We start from the raw sequence: 17,766 nt of genomic DNA, 5'->3' as shown, positions 1-17,766 counted from the left end.
CATTGTGATAAAGCATCCACCATCAAAAATTGCAAAAATATATTCCATTTCCCTTTCACCATACTTTGAGTTTTGCTGTGAAAAGAATGAACAAACAATGCAAAGATGAATCCCATAAAAGGACAAACACATACAAAGCAATAAATAAAAGTAATTTGTTCTCCTAGGTAGATCAATCGCAGTGATTCATAATAGGCAACATGTTTGATTTCACATTTCCATTGAGGCATTGTTTTTCCAGTACCAACAAACCAATTTAACGCACCAGTATTACATTTGTGGGAATAGTTATCTGGGCTGGAAAAAGAAAATCCAGGCCATTCTTATACATGTATGCAAATTGCTGACATTACATACAGTATAATTGGTGTCTTGGAAAACCTTGCATTTTTAAAATGCCGAATTTTCATGTCTGGAAAAATGTCAGTGCTAATACACTTACATATACATTTGACAAGGCATCTGATATCAACTTAATCTAAAAAAAATATGAACAAAGCACTTTGAACAGTGGCAACAGTGTGAAACTACAGATGTATAAATACTGCTGGCCCAAGTTTTTTTTTTCCCAGAATACCAATGATAGATACATGCAGAGTGGCTCTGCTCTTTGAATGAAAAGGCACCATCAGTAGTTAGCTCTGCAACAGTAAAAAACATCACAGTTAGCACTTGAGAGGGTCTGGTTTACCCAAAAACAGCATGTTAACCTGAATGGTACGATTATCTCCATTCTTAGACTGATATTTTGCCCATAATGCAATTAGTTTGATTACACAAGTATTGTACAATTGACCAATACTATTGAAGTGGTAAATGGGAAGCCCTTAACTTGAATTAGTTCTGTAATTATTACCTTTAAGGTCTAAATGGTGTTATGGACGTTTCCATCCCACCATCATTGAAACACTGTTTCAGTACCTTTCTGCTTTTGAATTAGAAATTCAATGAAACACAAATTATATCTGAGCAGGCATTGTGCTCTTGTTTTTTAATACAATTGGACCGTGCCTCGTTGATATCCAGATCCAGTACCAGAACAAAACCTTTCAGTCATTTTGACTGATCAGACATTTTTCTCAAGCTGGGTGGAGCTATATGGCACATTTGTTGAGCTCATCAAAATGCATATTGACAAAAGAAAACATAAAATAGTTTGATGAAGAGATCCGAACAGCCGAAATAAAGAAAACCTTTTCTGTAGGTGTACCGGAGCTTTAAGAATCCAGCATTTTTAGCTCTGATGCTCAAAATCTGGGCTTACAATTCTCATTTTTCCAATAGTCAGTGCTAATAAATATTCCTTTCTTGGAAATGTTCATATGTGCCAAGACAGAGCAACTGTTGCTAGTCTCAAATCCTTCAAACATACCAGAAGTAACCTACCAAATGTAAAAAAAAAAAAAAAAACGTACATTTAACTTATGCAAAAGAGCTGCTAAATATGTGACAATAAACCCACTGAGTATTTCCATTGAGAAATCAAGAGAAGCAAAGCACATTATTTTGTATAGATTTCTGCAATGATTCTTTCTTTTGATAGTGGTGCTTGATAGGATTGGACAGTGAATTATATTCCTTTACAGTTCATGATTATCTGACAGAAACAGAAAAATGATTAAGACGTACATTGAAAAAAACAACACGATAAGACAACAGCTATCCAGTAACAACTATCCAGTAACTGAAGTTCCTTCAATCTAAAAGACATTTACAGAAAAGAAAGTCTGAACTGTGCAGGTTAAACCGAGAACATTTTAGAACGGGGATGGAATAATGTTGGAAATGTCTGACATACATGTTAAGGCAAATATTAGCTTCATTCTCCCAGTTAAAGCCATCATTAAGACAAGAGTTGTGAGTACAGCTACATTGATGCAAACGTCCAGAGAACACTGAAATCTGAACTTCCTACTTCAGGCTACAGCTATTTATAAGGTGAAATAAAATTACAGTTTGTGGTTATTCAGATGTACCTATGTTGGGACAAATCATTCCAGAAAGTCTAAAATGAGTTTAAAAGACCTGCTAGCAGCCTCTAGAGGTCAATCTGCTCCTTACACCCAACTGAACCAAAGTGGTATGAACTGAGTGACCGCATGCTGCTGTACACGTGGGACTAAAAATGACATGGTCCAATTTGTTAAAGGCATCTCTATTGCGATCTATCTCAAGATTTCCACCAAAGCAAAATCATAGTTAATCAAAAAATGTGTGGACAAGCTTGATTACCCAGATTTCATAGAGCTTGTAGTCATTCATCTCCAGCGTAAATACATCACTGTGTGTGCTGTGTATCAGTAAACAAACCTGTAACCAGAAGACTTGAGAGAGTTGATAATGCAAAGGCAGATCGTGGTAGGCTACATGTGGGTGACGTTGACACTAGATGTGCACAAGCACCATCGTGAAACCAGCATTCAGGTACTGGGAGGAGTGGTTTTGTGGCATTCCAGCATTTCTTAGAAATGACACAGGACGTTGGCAGAAAGATACATGATAAAATTCCTTATGATCAAAGCATAAAGAACCTTGCATATAATGCTTTAAACTTCATTTAGTGTTCATTTTAGTGATACAACTTGTAGGTTTTGTATGGACGATAACATTTTGTTTGCATGTGGTCTGACGGGAGATAAATTGTTAATGGCGTGACCTTATTATTGTCATAATGAGATCTTATAACTGTAATGAATAATTGATGTGATTGAATGTGTCGACTTTCTGTCAGCAAATAAACAGATTCTTCTGTATGTTAAATATAAAGACTTTTTAGTTGCATTTGTTTCCCCCTAAGATTGATTGTACCATCAATTTAATACTCTTTTTTTTAAGTTCTGACAAGATAAAGAATAGAATAAAAAATGCAATTAAGCAGGAAGGATCACATCTGCATTGCTATTCAGAAAAAAATGGATTTGGCTTTCACTTTTACAGCAGAACAGAATCCAGCCATTACAGCGATAATCATAGTTGAAAACCATAATGTTAAAGGGCAACATTTGATCACGAGTCGGTGGTCTCGGCCCACTTTTGAAAAAGAACCTCGCTCCTCGATTCCATTAACACTCGGAGGAGTAAAGTGAATAGTGTCTCAGCGACTCCAGGACCCGGCTGGGCAGTCTTTGGGTCCATTAGGAGTCTTTTGGTCCAGTCATATTACACCCTGCTGAGGGTAGAAGCCGGTTACTAGGAGAGTCCCTGTGCTCGGTCATAATCTGTGATCAGGCCTTTGATATGCGACAGTTTCTGATGGAGGTACTCGCATCGCTTCTTCTCTTCCCGATACCCAGGAAACTTCTGAAAAGAAGAAAAAGGGGCATGAGTGAGCTTTAAGTAACGCATATCAAACATCCAACATGATGGGCCTCATGCAAGAGCATTTTATATTCTTATTATAAACATATCTTCGTTTTTTTCCCGGGAGATTTGCTTGAGTGTATTAGTAGCATAAGCAAAGCCCCTACGTTGCTATAAAAGGCTAATTTTTCCGATCAATTTGTGGGCAGATTTCACTCTCAAAAATGTGACAAAAACGTAACAAAGTTAGTTATCAGTAGGCTAGTTATATTAGGGGATTATACAATATTATACAGCCATAGAGGGGTGCAGGAATCAGTCCTAAAACTCAGAAATGAGTTAGCATTCTAGCACTTCCGGTTCCCTCGTCTCAAAGTCTGTTTTTTTTTAATGGGTTTCTGGTTAGATGCCTGAAATAAGGTCTGTGGTTAACACAAGCTTAAAAGATTTTAACGTTTTGTTCTATGATATATAATGCATCAGTAAATATCCAACTCGTGAATTTTGAAGCTTTTACGTGTCTTAAAAAAAACGGTGGCTTAATGAGTCTACAAAACGTCATCACGCTGACTCTTCCGCCATTACAGCCTCGTGATCATGCAACCGTGGTGTAGTTCGTTTATAGCCTAACGTTAGCTTTTTACTTCTGGCGATTCCATTTACTCTTCAAATATCATAAGTGTTAATTTGTGAAGATTATTTTGCTGAATAAAACGTGTAGGTATCATAAACGTTTGTTTGCCACAGAGCTAGAGAGCTATGTCAGAAATAAAGAAGGAATGGATTGACATGAAGTTAGATGCCAAATGTCTTGCTAAAGCAAAACAGTCCATGACTGACATGTGAGGAGGTCCAGGGGACATGACATGTGATAATCAATTTGATTCAGGTGCTTTAATGGAAAATTTTCCCCTAACCAGCAATCTGTATAAAAACCTTGACTGAGGCAGAATTTTCTAGAGCTGCGGCGATTAATCAATTCGTTTTCAACTATTTAATTAATCGCCAACTATTTTGCTAATCGGTTTGAGTAATGTTATAAACATGAAAAAGTCAAAATTCTCTGATTCCAGCTTCATAAATGTGAATATTTTCTGGTTTCTTTGCTCGTATATGACAGTAAACTGAATATCTTTGAGTTGTGGACAAAACAAGACATTTGAGGACGTCATCCAAACGACAATCGATTAATTGAGAAAATAATCAACAGATTAATCGACAATGAAAATAATCGTTAGTTACAGCTCTAGATTTTTCCAAACAACTACTGAACTGTATAAATTGTTGTTCCAAAATGCTTCCGCCAATAAAATCTAAAAGGAAAAGTTATCTAACCTCTAAATGAATTGTCAGACCACGATGCACATCACAGAATATTGATATTAGTTCTCTTAAAATGCTTCTTAAGAATGAATATGCTCATAGGAGTGGCTCTTGCATGAGGCCTTGTGTATAGTGCTACAAGTGTTACATGAAATTAGATGAAAATGTAAACAATTCTTACTTTCTTATACTTTCGGTACTTTTGTAGTATTTGGTCCTCCATAAGCTGAAAAGATGACAAAAGATAAAGTGTTAGGCTGCTTCGTATGTGATTAGTTCATTGTTTGGTGTTCTATCAGACAGAAACGGAGTAGTTAAAGCCTTGTGGTCCAGATAGTACCTTGTACTCTTGTGTTCCCGGGGAGAGAGTGTTGATCTTTGAGCCCAACTGAACAAACATCTCTGTGATAGCCCCGATCCGATCATGAAGAGCTCTGTATTCATCGTACTCTGCACAGAAGTCGTCCTTATACTCTTGGCGCTGCTCCAGTGCTGTTATCGTGCTGTATTTTCTAAAAAAAAAAGAAAAGAAAAGAAAACATAAAGATGTTATTTCAAAATGATCTTTTGAAACAAAGTTGTTTCCAATTCCTTCCAGTAGATGGCAGCGCAGCACGCTGGAGTGAGAGTCCTGACACGTCACTGGTTTAACAGCATGATGTGTTGACCAGATGTATAAATGTAAGACATAAGATCATGTGCTTGCTTCAGTGAAGCTTTGTGACAGCTCATTTAGACATGTGTTTTACTTCCCTCTATTTATGTGAATGTTTTCAAGCTGATCCTAACCCCTTCTGGGACGAGTTAGTTTCTTTTCTCAACAACAGCGGGTTAGACTCTGAAACCTAAACTTCCCAGTGACAGATGATATCAACAACGACTTATGAAGACCCTCTGATGTTGTTACAATTATTTGGATTAAGCATAAATCCCTTCTGAATCTGGGCTTATAGCAGAGTGTGTGTTTGAATCTTACATTAAATAGTCAGGCAGTTCCTCTGCTGAGGTTCGATTGACAGGTGTTTTCTCTCCGTCATGGCCTGTAGATAGGAAAAACACACAGACACATTGAGAAAAAGGTTAAAGCAATCTACCAATGAAAATGCGATAATGTGCCCATCATATCAAGGCTGATGGAATCGTTTATCACGCTCTCCGATAAAAGATCTGATCCAAGGCGAGTAGTGACGTCTGCAGCCCCAGAGTAGGAGGCAGTGCTGCCTGCTGACTCGCTCGACCGTAGGTCACCCAGCTGTTTCACAGTCAATCATCAACAGACTAGAGCGGCGAGCGAGGTCTGCAGGGTGGAGAAAGGGCTACAGTCCTAACAACTCTCACTGCTCTCTCAAATGAAAATACATGAATTGCTCCTTGTGAGCCTCCAGCAGCAACTATAACTCAACCCTTAGTTTCCTTTTTGCTAAAATGAAAGCTGATAATGTCATGGCCCAAACAAATACTATAAACAGACTCATAACAGCACAATACAATACATGAAGTGTGATTTACAGAGAAGACCTTTTTATGATTTTATGGCCATTTACCTTTGAGATTTTCTTGGTTCTGCTTCAAGTCTGGACTCGTCTCAATCCAGTCTGGTTTTAAGCGCTCTCGTTCTTTGTCTTTGTGCTTTTTGGACCTCTTCTTTTTGTGTTGGCCGTTGGTGAGCTGTTGGTCAGTGCAAATGGATGTGTTGGTGTGTGGGGGTTTAGGGCTGGTTACAGTAGGAGCCGGCTCCGTCCTCTCCAGTTTGGGAATAGTAGATGACCCGCTGAGTTTGTGTGGCGAGTACAGACCGTTTGGGCTCCCCTGGAGATGATTGTTGGTTTTGTCGAAGTCCAGTTTGATCTGTACTCTAGAGTTTCCGTGACCAGAAGAGCTACAGACCCCGTTGGTGCCGTAGTCTCCGTGAGCTGGCGACTGCAGAGGCAAACACTGGTCTAATAGTCTTTGTTTTTTGGGTGTCTGACAATTGGATGGGTCCGAAGGCAATGTGCGTTTCTAGAGAGAGAAAAAAGAGAATATAATGATTGATTTGCTTTAACTTTTTGATATTAAGAGTGTAAGTTACATGAGATGTACCAAAAGTGCCTGTATCATGTACATAAGTAGATATTTATTTTAAAGGAATAGTTTCACATTTTGGGAAAAGCATTTATTTGCTTTTTTGCTTGAGAATTAGATGAAAAGATTGATGCCACTCTCATATCTGAACGGTAAATATGAATGTATGTAATGTAAATGTAAAATACAGCCAGTTGGCTTATCTTAGCATAAAGACTGGAAACAGCTTGTCTTGCTCTGTCCACAGGTAACAAAAGCTGTTAACACGCTTTATCTTGTTTGTATAATCCATACAAAAACAAAAGTGTAAAAACAACAATTCGCCATTTTACGGGGGTGGGGGGGTTATTTGCCGGACAATTTCTTGGCCAGGACCAGTAACTTAATGGAGTTTCCGTTGGTTACTGACAACTGATCCCTGCCAACAAATGGTGCAGCACATGACAAGTTAAGCTAACCGGTTCCAGCTACATATTTACCGTACAAGACACATGAGAGTGGCATCGATCTTCTCAACTCGCTCTTTAGAAGAATGCGAATAAGCATATTCCTTTAAGTCTATATTTAGTCTGAAGCTACTCAATATAACTACACAGAGATATACTGTAGCGGTTTATAATATCCCCAGTAATGTATCTGCAAAAGAGGAAAGACCCTATCTATTCTCAGTCTTATGAGAAGGAAGAAAAAAAGCAGAATAGAATTCATTCAAGGTGAATAATTACCACGGAGAGATTCTTGGCAGGACTGAGATGTGAAGGAGAGTCCCCGGGAGTTTTGTGGAATGAATGGTTGGACTGGGGACTCTTCAACTGGCTACTGTGCAGCGGCTGAAGTTTCCTGAAGAAAGATTGAGAACACAGCGCCTTCAGTCGGACAGTAACTGCGAGGTAAATGGCCTGTAAAGCTAAACAGGAAGAGGCAGTATGTAGGTCATAAAGCTTGCTTTGGCAGATTTATGAGCAAGTAAGCAATTATCATTTATTATGACGCGGCTTCCAGAGAGAAGATAGTCTGCAGCTTTTGCACAGTAGAAATAACCATTGGCATAACAAAACTGTCAATGTTTTTACATTTTTATCAAAGCTTTATGCAAGTTTCTCTGGTGTGTTTTGTTTGGTGTCTCTGGTGATGCAATCTACAGGAGGCAAGCACAAAGACTAAACACTGTCCAGTGAGCAGAACAATAGCAGCAGATTTAACCTCTGTGGGACCAAACCCTCTTCTCTGGTAATCTGCTTCCTACAGCTCCTTCCTCAAACAGACGCTACAACAACTAGTCACACCCCCAAGTGGATTCTTGCAACCCTTTTAATCATATAGTCAGTGTGAGTGAAATTTGGAACAATTAAACATTAACATCAATGAAATGACAGAAGTGAGAAAGCCTGAATAAGAGGAATCTACTCCAACGAATGAATAAACTAGAGCAAATAAATCTGGAGTTTACAGTATTTACAGGGTATCACACTTTTATCACGATTGGCAAACAATTTGATGACTACGATTGTAAAGTTTTTAAACTTAGCAGGGGTGGGGAACAGAGAGGGTTGTGCAATCAGCCAACAGGACTTGAGCTTTTTCCAAAACATTCATGAAGCACATGGCCTGCATGTTTACTGGCAGGCAGGGGAAACGTACAAGGGGAGGAAGCTCACCCTGAAAAAGCTGAGCCTTGCTGCTCTGAACCTTCCATGCTAATGCCATTTGGCAACACGGTGCAGGGGAATATTTTCCTCTGCTTTGATGTGTCCATTAAGAGATTCATCAGTGCAGAGAAAAGTAGTCATTTAGAAGCTCTCCTTCCAGCATGATCACAGCAGACTTCTACATTAATTCAGTGGCCTTTCTGTATTAACGCCAGCACTGTCAAAACGCATCCATCCCTTAAAGTCGAAAAGAACTTTAAAGCAATAGTTTGACAATTTGGGAATTACACTGATTTCCTTTCTTGTCGAGAGTTAGCTGAAAAGATGCATACCACTCTAACGTGTGTAGGGTAAATATAGGGCTACAGCCATAGACTGTAAATAAGAAGTGAACGTAGTCACCGTGACGTCACCCATTGGTTTGTTGACTGCCGTTTTGAAGCCTCAAGTTCGGCATTTTGGCTGTACATAGAGCTGGATCAATATATTGATTCAATTATCAGCGATCCAATATCATTAATACATAGGGAAAACATCTTTAAGATGGAGGGGTTGTCACAAATTAAAAAAAAACTGATTGTGTTAAATGGGCATATTATATTGTCTCATATCGATCGCAGGCCCCTGAATTGAATTCAATCGAAATCATATCATGGCAGACTATCAGCAGATATCGTATTGTTGTCCAAAAAATATATATAATATTGTATCATGATGAAACTTGTGATCTACACCCCAACTCAAAACCCACCTGATCAGGAGCCTATGGATGAGTTGCTTCTCCTCCTCTAGATATCCAGGCCAGTCTTTCTGGACGTGTCTGTAGAGCTCATCCTTCAGAGAGTAGCTGTGGTCTTTAGGGTTCAGTTTACCAACCTGAAAAACAGACAGTTCCCAATGTAAATAAAGCAACAGAAAGAGGACAGAGTACAACAGGAAAAGAGGCCAGCTGAGGTCGTAAAAGCACCGACATGTGTTAACCTGTGGTAACTCCACCTTTTCTATTTAAAAATAAAAGACCTGTTTTTGACTGGGTGGATCTGTATTGTTTCCACAGTAAACAGTTTAACCCTGCCCTTATACAACTTAATCCTGCTGATACAAACCAACCACTTTCAATTCTGAAAGTAGTCAGATCCCAGCTGGAGACACCCCACCCCTCTCCTGTCAAAACTAATAATTAAAGCACAGCCCTAATTACAGCTACCAGCCGCGGCACAGTCTCCACTTGATGACTGCAGTGGGACACTCAAACATTGTGAACACTGGAAATATGCCTGAAATAAACTTACTGACATCACCTTTTTTATAGCTGCAGTAGTCGCTTCATTAGCTTCATTAGCAAAATAGCAAGTTAGGGACTAATTTATGTTTTTAGTTTATATCCTTGACCTGATATCAACTGACGCTAAAAGCAACGTTTTAGTATTTCCTTTTACTTTACACCCGAGAATATTTCACCATTAGTCGACTGTGTTTACACAGCAATGTGCCAGATGTCTCACCTCATCCAGTACTGAGGTCAGGTCAGCCTTGTCCTTTGGACTGGCCCGCTCCCTCTCCAACCACAGTAGCAGCTCAGGTTTCCTGTAGGTCTTTAAGGCCAGGAGATGAATGATGCGATCCCTCAAGGGCCGGTGTGCCACAGGGCTGGGGACCAGGCTCCTCTTATTGCTGGGGGAGTGCTTGTTGCTGCTATCCGGGCCTGATACCAGACCCTGCTTCCTCTGGACCTTCCCATACTTACCTAAGATCAAAACAAAAGGACACACAGCTGAGTTTCAACACGAGATTTGTAGTGGAAGATAAGGGCAAGTTTTTGAGTCAAAAGGTTATCACGGCAGTAATCTAAAGCCGGTTTTGAACGGCCGTACTGCCGCTACCATACACAAAACTAGAGAAGACCACAGAGATTGTAACTGATCTGATAACAGGATTCACATACGTTGACGGTATCCAGCCAACATATCACTCCTAATCCAGTCCTCAGGCCAGTTATACAAATCACACCCTGATTTTGAAAGAGAGGCCTGCCCACAATACGTTTTATCTTCATTATTGTCATGCAATCTGCTTTATGCACACGCAATAGATACAGTATGTGCAGCACTTATCTGAAAAAGCTATTTACATGCATAAATACCTTCAACACGGTACTGTGCTCATGCACTTTTTCTGTGTCACAGAGGTAGTGTTGTTGGGTGTGGAAAACAGTGAAGGGGTTGACAGTAGGGTTAGCCTACTGCTGAGTAAACAGAAGAGTATGGAAACTAAAGCAACTAACACAGAGAGGCCTTTTCTTCCAGTTGCAGGACTTATTTAGTTGAACCCGCGCAGGCAGTGCTTATAGATATCTGCAGACCGTAATCTCATTACAACTTTAAGCCATACTTTGGAGGTTGCTATAGTTCGAAGACTAACAGGACAGCGTGGTAGAAGTATCATACATGGTGTTTTACAGTACAGTAATACTGTGTACTTTCTAAAAGTCATTTTAGATTTCAGTTTAAGCAACATACAAGGTTCCTTGTAAAATTCAGTCACTTTAAATCTACATTGCAAGATGCAACAGTCTTGCAGGAGCTTGTTTTCGTCGTGACAGCAAATATCTTTCCTGCACTGAAACAACCGGTACTGCCACATTTCAAACAAGCAGCAACTAGAGCCATTGTTTGACGGTGATGAATTAAAGCAGCTTTGAGATGTTTAAAGACTCTCAAGGCGGCTTTTGTGGAATGATACTTCCCATGATGACAATGATGCCTCACCTAAAGTGACTGACACACTTTCGCGGGCGTGTTTATGACCGAGCACTAAAAATAGCACCTGTTTGCATAAGTGTATCAATATCGTAAAGGGAAATATTTAGAAATGCTTCCGTAGCAAATTAATGACTTCAAAATATATTTTATGTTGAAAAGTGTTTCCAACTTGTCGAACACCTGGTGTGCACACATTTCAACTGCCTATCTGTCAGTGCCTCCTTCACCCTGAATGCAACTGAACTTTAAATCATACAGTATTATCTAAATTGTGGACATTTTTCTTCTCTGCAAACCTGTAATTGTGAAAAAAATTTCTGATGAGTGTAGCATTACTGTACCATAAAAAGACAGTCAGTCACCGCAAAACTACTGTGTGCTCTCCACTGCATATGACACATAACTGTGATCCATAACCAATTTATTTCTCTCTCTATCCTTGAGAATAGAACATTTATGTGCTTGAAAAGACATGATGGGATATCCTGTAACTGCACGTTTCTCTCATGTTTTTTCTATCATTTATTAGATGCATGCATGTGCCAGATTAAATTTATTTAGTATAAGCCTCCGAGAGACTATTTTGGCAGCAAAGCATAGCGTGTAATGTGTAGAAACCAGTTCCAACAGCTGGCTTCTACAGCAATTACCCTAAACATTATGTTGTAGCGTTGGTCTACACAGCGTATTTGCATTCATAGAATATAATCTAAACAAGCATTTAAATTTGCACGGGACCTCTCAATGTCACGAAGCCTAATGGTTAGATCATTTATAAAGTTGCAGCATGGTCAGTTTAATCGACAATGACTCCAAAACCGCGATTCAGGCAAGGAGAAGGCGGATAATAACGAAAATTAATTGCAAGTGGAAGATCCCGCCTGTTAGGCCCAGATCATTCCAGGTTCAGCGTGGCCTCTTCTTTTGATGATGTTTAGAAGTATTTCATCAAATGAAAAATGAATTAAATTCCAGTCAATGTAATTTAATTTTAGGCAAAACTTCATCAGCATGAGACTTGTTAGCGCATACTTCTGGCAAACTCAATCACATTAATGGTGCTGGCAGGCAAGCTGGCACAGCGCCTGAGCAATCTGGTCAAAATGAAAGGAAAATTGCAAGACAGAGAGGCATCCCTCTCACATGAATAATTGCAACGCTGCGCTTTGATCAATTATGTGATAACTTCCACACCATATGGCAATTATCAGTAGGATGAAATGGCGAGAAGCGATGGTTTGGACGCTTTCTGGGAACCGGTTATCTGTCCTTGATCCCTACGTGCTTTTGAAGGCTGCCACGTAAAACGGACGCTGGAAGATACACCAGAATGGAGATACAGCTATTAGGCGAAAGCTTACTTGGCCCCGGCTTGATCTCAATTGCCGAGCGGCTCCAGATGTCCTTCTCCACCTGAGACATGCGCTCCCGGGTCGTCTGGTAGGAGTCGTCTGTGGCACAAACTGTGATCTTGTCCTGAATGCTGCCCTGGCCCTCCAGGTGATCCCTGCCCTCCCTGTGTTGAGGAGAAAGGAGGAGAGAGAAGAGAGTTCAAGCTTACAAATCCTCTGGCTCGGCTCAATTAACTGGCCATTTGTCAAACACGAGCATTAGAGATTCTTGCTGTCACACAGTAATTTCTGATGTTATCTGACACACATGCCGGTAACTGGTTCTGTGACTTGTGCCTGCATGCAAATTCCAGTCCTGTGTTATAAATCAGTTATAAAGGCTAAAAGACTTCAGTACTAATCCAACCCTTTGACACTGCATAGCCACAAACACTACCTCTCTGTTCTCAATTATTACTAGTCACACCTTCGAGGTCAGCTGTGGCATGACGGCCTTTGGGTGTTATTGTAGTCTTGTTTGAATATAGCCTGACGGCGGTACTGTCTGTTGTCGTAGTACTGAAGAGAGAAGCCACTGTTTGGTAAGGCCCTGCGGTCTCAGTCTGACACCAAATTTACTACAAATTCCATTTGTGGTCGACTATGGAAAGAGTTATGTGTGCTGCTGCTTACCCTGAGACATACTGGTGAATGCAGTCGAAGCTGGACTGAGGCTTGTCTTTGCTGTCGCTGGAAAGGTAGAAGGAGAAGACTCTGAATCCATTGGGAGATTCAGGAGTTGGCGCTGGGATCTTTACGTACTGTCAAGACAAATAAAGAAATCTATTAATATGAAATTAATAGAAACCTTGGTTAGAAGAGTAATATATCTTTATAAGGAAAAGTATAAATAGCCAAGTCATGGTAATTTTGCTTTCAGCTTTACAGTGTTTTCTAGCACACTCTCACATGCTTGAGTGTACTGCATCCACCACTGCTAATTTGAGTGGTGTGTTTTGTAATAGGCATGTTTTATCTCTCCCAGATGTAGCCTGATCTGATTCAAGTTTAATCTCAAAGTGCGGAAAAACACTGGATAAAGTCAACAAAACAGCTTCTTTTATTGAAACTTCAGTTTTATCTTTCTCCAAACGTGACCTAAATAATCTCCCACTTGAGCCAATCACACAGGCTACATTGTACCTCCCAGGTCAGGGATGATGACCTGTAGCCAGTCATGGGAGGAGCCTGTCTGAAAGGCAAAACATAACAATAGTATAGCGGACAGCTTTTTTCACTTGGGCAATAACCTCCTCTGTCACAGACTGTCCACGGCTCCCTAGCAACAAACAAACCAGCAGGGTGAAGTCTATCTCTGTCGGTTACATAAAATGACCCAAAAACCTACTTCCACTAAAAGGACAGTTCGACATAGAAAGTCATTAACCAACAGGTAACATGTCCTTTAAAAACACATTTGGCAGGGACTCTCTTCCGCACCGCCTGCAGCTGTGTTTCAGCCTCAAAATGGACAGTTTAGTACTTTTGTTGATGGTGTCCTAGATTCAACAGAAGCCCGATGATTATCACCCGTCCTTTACAAGCGTGAATACGTGCTCACTGATGAGTAGTACTTCAGGTGAGATAGCTGCAACAGCTCAAGTTACACAGGTCTCAAGAAAAACAAATGTAAGTCAGATGGACTTGAAGCTGCCTCTTTAGAATCAGTCGTAAGTGATTGATTATAAGCTGACCGGCCGAGAGCACAGTGTCCCTGGCAGATGTGGCAGGCAGGACTATAGCTGTCACAAATGCCCAGTCATGCAGCAAAGCCATAAGCATTTTTTTTTTTGCAGCGCGGAGCCAATGAACGCCTCCTCTCCTCAACACCCCTCCTCCTCTTCTAAAACCCAACGCATGCCATTCACCCCACCCCCATCAGCCTCCAGCTTTCCTTCATGTGCACAAGCCCACCCATGTCAACAAAAAAAAACGCAAAGCAGCCCACAAGGCCGTGAACACTCGAGACACACAGCTGACCATTAATTCTGACCTATTTATGTCTGACCGTTCACATGAAGTGGTAAAGCGGAGTCCTGTGTGCGTCTGCTTTGGGTTTTACGCTAATTAAGGACGATCAACCAAAAAAGCATCAAAGTGAGCCGGGGGGACAAGAGGCGAGCCACGTCCTCAGGACCTATTACTTTTAAGAGAGAAAAGTAGTAGGAGCCTCGACCACAATTAGAAGCAACAAGTCACTAAAATGGGGTTATTGATGTATAAAGGCACACAGAAGAACTGCATTCGAGTTTGCTTTTAAATGAGAGTCCTGCTAAACAAACGCTGGCTTGTGATGAGATGAGAGCGCACATTTACACATTTTGCATCGCAATAGAGCCACCACGTCCCCTCTTTCAGTCGATGGCAGCACTACGAGTCCCCTCCAGCCATGCATTAGATCTGCCTGTCACCCCCGTCCATGCCATCGTGCACACTTCACATTCTCATTCTAATCAATGTCACTCAGGTCAGACTGTTCAGAGGTCGCCCCCGTTTTATTCACAGCTTCCTTCTCAAGCTACATAACCATATGTCATTTAACCCATTAGTTTCCAGTTTCTGACTCCTAAAGGGGGAGCCTGTTTGTCTAACGCCAGGTTCACAGCCAAAACCACATGAGACTCTAATCTGGAACCTTAATGGTATAGTTAGATATTTTTTAGAAATCTGCTTATTCGCTTTCTTGCTGAGAGTTAGTTGAGAGGATTGATACGACTCTCGTATATGTGTGATAAATATCAGCCGGCAGCCAATTAGCTTAGCTGAGCACAAAGAAACGGCTAGCCTGGCTCTGTACGCAGGTAACGAAATCTGCCTATCAGCACATCTAAAACTCACTTATTACCATGTTATATCTTGTTTGTTTAACCTGTATAGAATAGGGATGTCATGATACCAGAAATGTATGAATCGGCACCAGTACAAGTGAAAATTCACGATTCTCGATACCCAATTTGATACCACGGTAAAAAAAAAAATCAAAACAATAAATCCCATGTACTTCAACATACACTCCGTTATTACTCATCGCATACTATTTTTGAGAATTTATTAGTTCCTGATGATACGTCTCAAGTTTCTTGCCAAAAACAAAATTTTACAAGATTATGAATAATGATGTTATAATTTACCTTCGCCCAATACTATTTTTTACTGAATAGAGCTTGTAACTCAATGCAACTCAATGTTAGCTCCGTTATTTAGCCAATCAAGACTGTGCTGCCCATCGGCTGCCGACAGCTAACGTTACTAGCTCTTCTCCTGCCGATTTCAACACAGATTTGTTGTTCACAATGTATCAATATCAGGGAAACCAAAGTGTCTCAAAATTATTATCTGTCTTTTAGGAGAAGATTTAACGTAAGCATCCCAAATGTGTGATTTGCTGTTTAAGCAATCCTGGGAAAGTTTTGCTGAACATCGGCCACTAAAACATAGATAGTGTAACAGCGGTAAGAAGAGAAAAGTCAGTCAGTTATAGGGCTATCACGATATCAGATTTTCACTACACGATTGTCTTGGCCAAAAGATTTCACAATGATGATAATATCCCAATATCTACAGAAATGTTTTAAAGAAAAATAAGGCTATCACTCAAATTAATCTTTAACTTTGTTTATTGTGCATTTGTCTCTTTTTAGGCAAATGAATTACACTCAAAATGTAAGTGTATGGAAGTAGACACAGAGTTGTAAAAGCGTACAAAAACAACAATTACTCTAAAGGCAACCAGATGAACTGACAAAAGTGAGAATGGAAAGAAACAGAAATGATTCAACAGGGGCTGGATTATTTACACGATATTATCACATGTGTATTATCAACATATCAATAATTAATTTTTAAAATATCACGTCAATACCGATATATTGCGACTAGTTAATTACGTAGCAATATCTACCTAAAGTTTGCTAGCATGAGCTAACAGGAGCTAAACCGATATTTTGGCTGATATAAACTAATTCCAGATGTTGGGTGTATATGTTGGCCAATAACAAAGTACAGAAATGTCAAAAATATGTTTTAAGTGATTTAGAAACAGTGTCTCCGTTGAATATTATTAATATTATATTATTGCTTGTGTTCAAGTTTTCATTTGTAAGAGGAAGAACGTATTATTTCTTCTTTTAAAAGTTATATTGTTTCGCTTTAATGGTCTGAACTCAAAGGTGAAAACAGTTAAAGTTTAAATCCATAACGTTTTACTAACTAATACATCATCATTATGCTGTCTCCATCTGTATGGTGGTGGTGAAACATTAAAAATGTTGTGTTTATCGTGGTTGGAGTTGGAGGCGTTCTCTTTACTAAGCCACTGTGTCTACTGTTGATAATCTTTATCACTTCAGGAAATAACATATCCACGGTCATGTTACCTCGATGACATTTCCGCTGCGTACCAACAACATGAGGAACCAACTCAACAAGTCTGCTGCAGTCTGAACAACAAGAGATTTACAGATTACAGCGTTGAATAGTGACTGCAGAAAACACTTAACATCACAGACAAATCATGCAAAGTGGCCAATGTTGTCATCATCCCACCCAGCCTGATGAAATTAACTCCCGACTTTTCATGTGTTCAGTCAGTGACACCACTTGTGCCGACAGGTTTGTGATCCTGAAGCTGCTGTCAGCCAAGTAGTAGGTGTAGATTTACATAGAGACGCTGAGTCATAGACAGCTCCATATGGAGCTTTGGTCTGATCCCCTGAGGCTGTGTGTGTGTGTGTGTGTGTGTGTGTGTGTGTGTGTGTGTGTGTGTGTGTGTGTGTGTGTGTGTGTGTGTGTGTGTGTGTGTGTGTGTGTGTGTGTGTGTGTGTGTGTGTGTGTGTGTGTGCGTTGTCGTATTTTTTGGCTGAGGAAGCCGCACACTTCCCCAGGGCACATGCAGGGAGTGAGGTCAAATATCGAGCTGACAGTTTGGGCTTCGTGTTAACAGAGAGAAACTATAATCAGTCAAACTTTGTGGAATTACCATGTACACTCACCAGTGAACAAACAAGAATAGAAACACCGAACTTTACAATCCTCAATTTAAAATGAGTAAAAAGGTGAATGAGTCACAATAAGTACGCACTGGAGGCTTTTTAAAAGTCATCAAACTGGCTAACAGAGTTCAGAGTTATGACACAGCTAATAACAGCTCATTGAAAAAAACACAGCTCCAGTACTCTCGGGTCACGGACGGGTGAGTCATGTATACACATCCATGTAACAGAGGCATGACTCAAACCGCATGCAGCATTTCTATAAGCATTGTGACGGCAAATTAGT

The 17,766-nt window shown here is 40.1% G+C and overlaps 2 protein-coding genes across 2 annotated transcripts in view; one reads left to right on the top strand and one right to left on the bottom strand.

The window, feature by feature from the left end:
- fkbp16 (FKBP prolyl isomerase 16) overlaps nucleotides 1-17,766 on the top strand; it is a 71,818-nt gene that overhangs the window by 7,123 nt on the left and 46,929 nt on the right. The gene's annotated exons all lie outside the window — the stretch shown is intronic.
- LOC141766294 (RNA polymerase II elongation factor ELL) overlaps nucleotides 960-17,766 on the bottom strand; it is a 29,214-nt gene continuing 12,407 nt past the window's right edge. Inside the window, exons 3-12 of the mRNA XM_074632999.1 lie at nucleotides 13,123-13,250; nucleotides 12,460-12,614; nucleotides 9,842-10,083; nucleotides 9,088-9,212; nucleotides 7,413-7,527; nucleotides 6,168-6,624; nucleotides 5,600-5,663; nucleotides 4,964-5,135; nucleotides 4,805-4,849; nucleotides 960-3,300 (exon numbers count right to left, since the gene is read on the bottom strand). Coding sequence (XP_074489100.1) covers nucleotides 3,190-3,300; nucleotides 4,805-4,849; nucleotides 4,964-5,135; nucleotides 5,600-5,663; nucleotides 6,168-6,624; nucleotides 7,413-7,527; nucleotides 9,088-9,212; nucleotides 9,842-10,083; nucleotides 12,460-12,614; nucleotides 13,123-13,250 — 1,614 coding nt within the window. The 3' untranslated portion in view covers nucleotides 960-3,189. The remainder of the gene's footprint in view (nucleotides 3,301-4,804; nucleotides 4,850-4,963; nucleotides 5,136-5,599; nucleotides 5,664-6,167; nucleotides 6,625-7,412; nucleotides 7,528-9,087; nucleotides 9,213-9,841; nucleotides 10,084-12,459; nucleotides 12,615-13,122; nucleotides 13,251-17,766) is intronic.

The sequence above is a fragment of the Sebastes fasciatus genome, chromosome 4 (genome assembly GCF_043250625.1).
Source record: "Sebastes fasciatus isolate fSebFas1 chromosome 4, fSebFas1.pri, whole genome shotgun sequence".
Lineage (NCBI taxonomy): Eukaryota > Metazoa > Chordata > Actinopteri > Perciformes > Sebastidae > Sebastes > Sebastes fasciatus.
The sequence above is the reverse complement of the archived record's forward strand: the minus strand, read 5'-3'. Positions and strand labels throughout refer to the sequence as shown.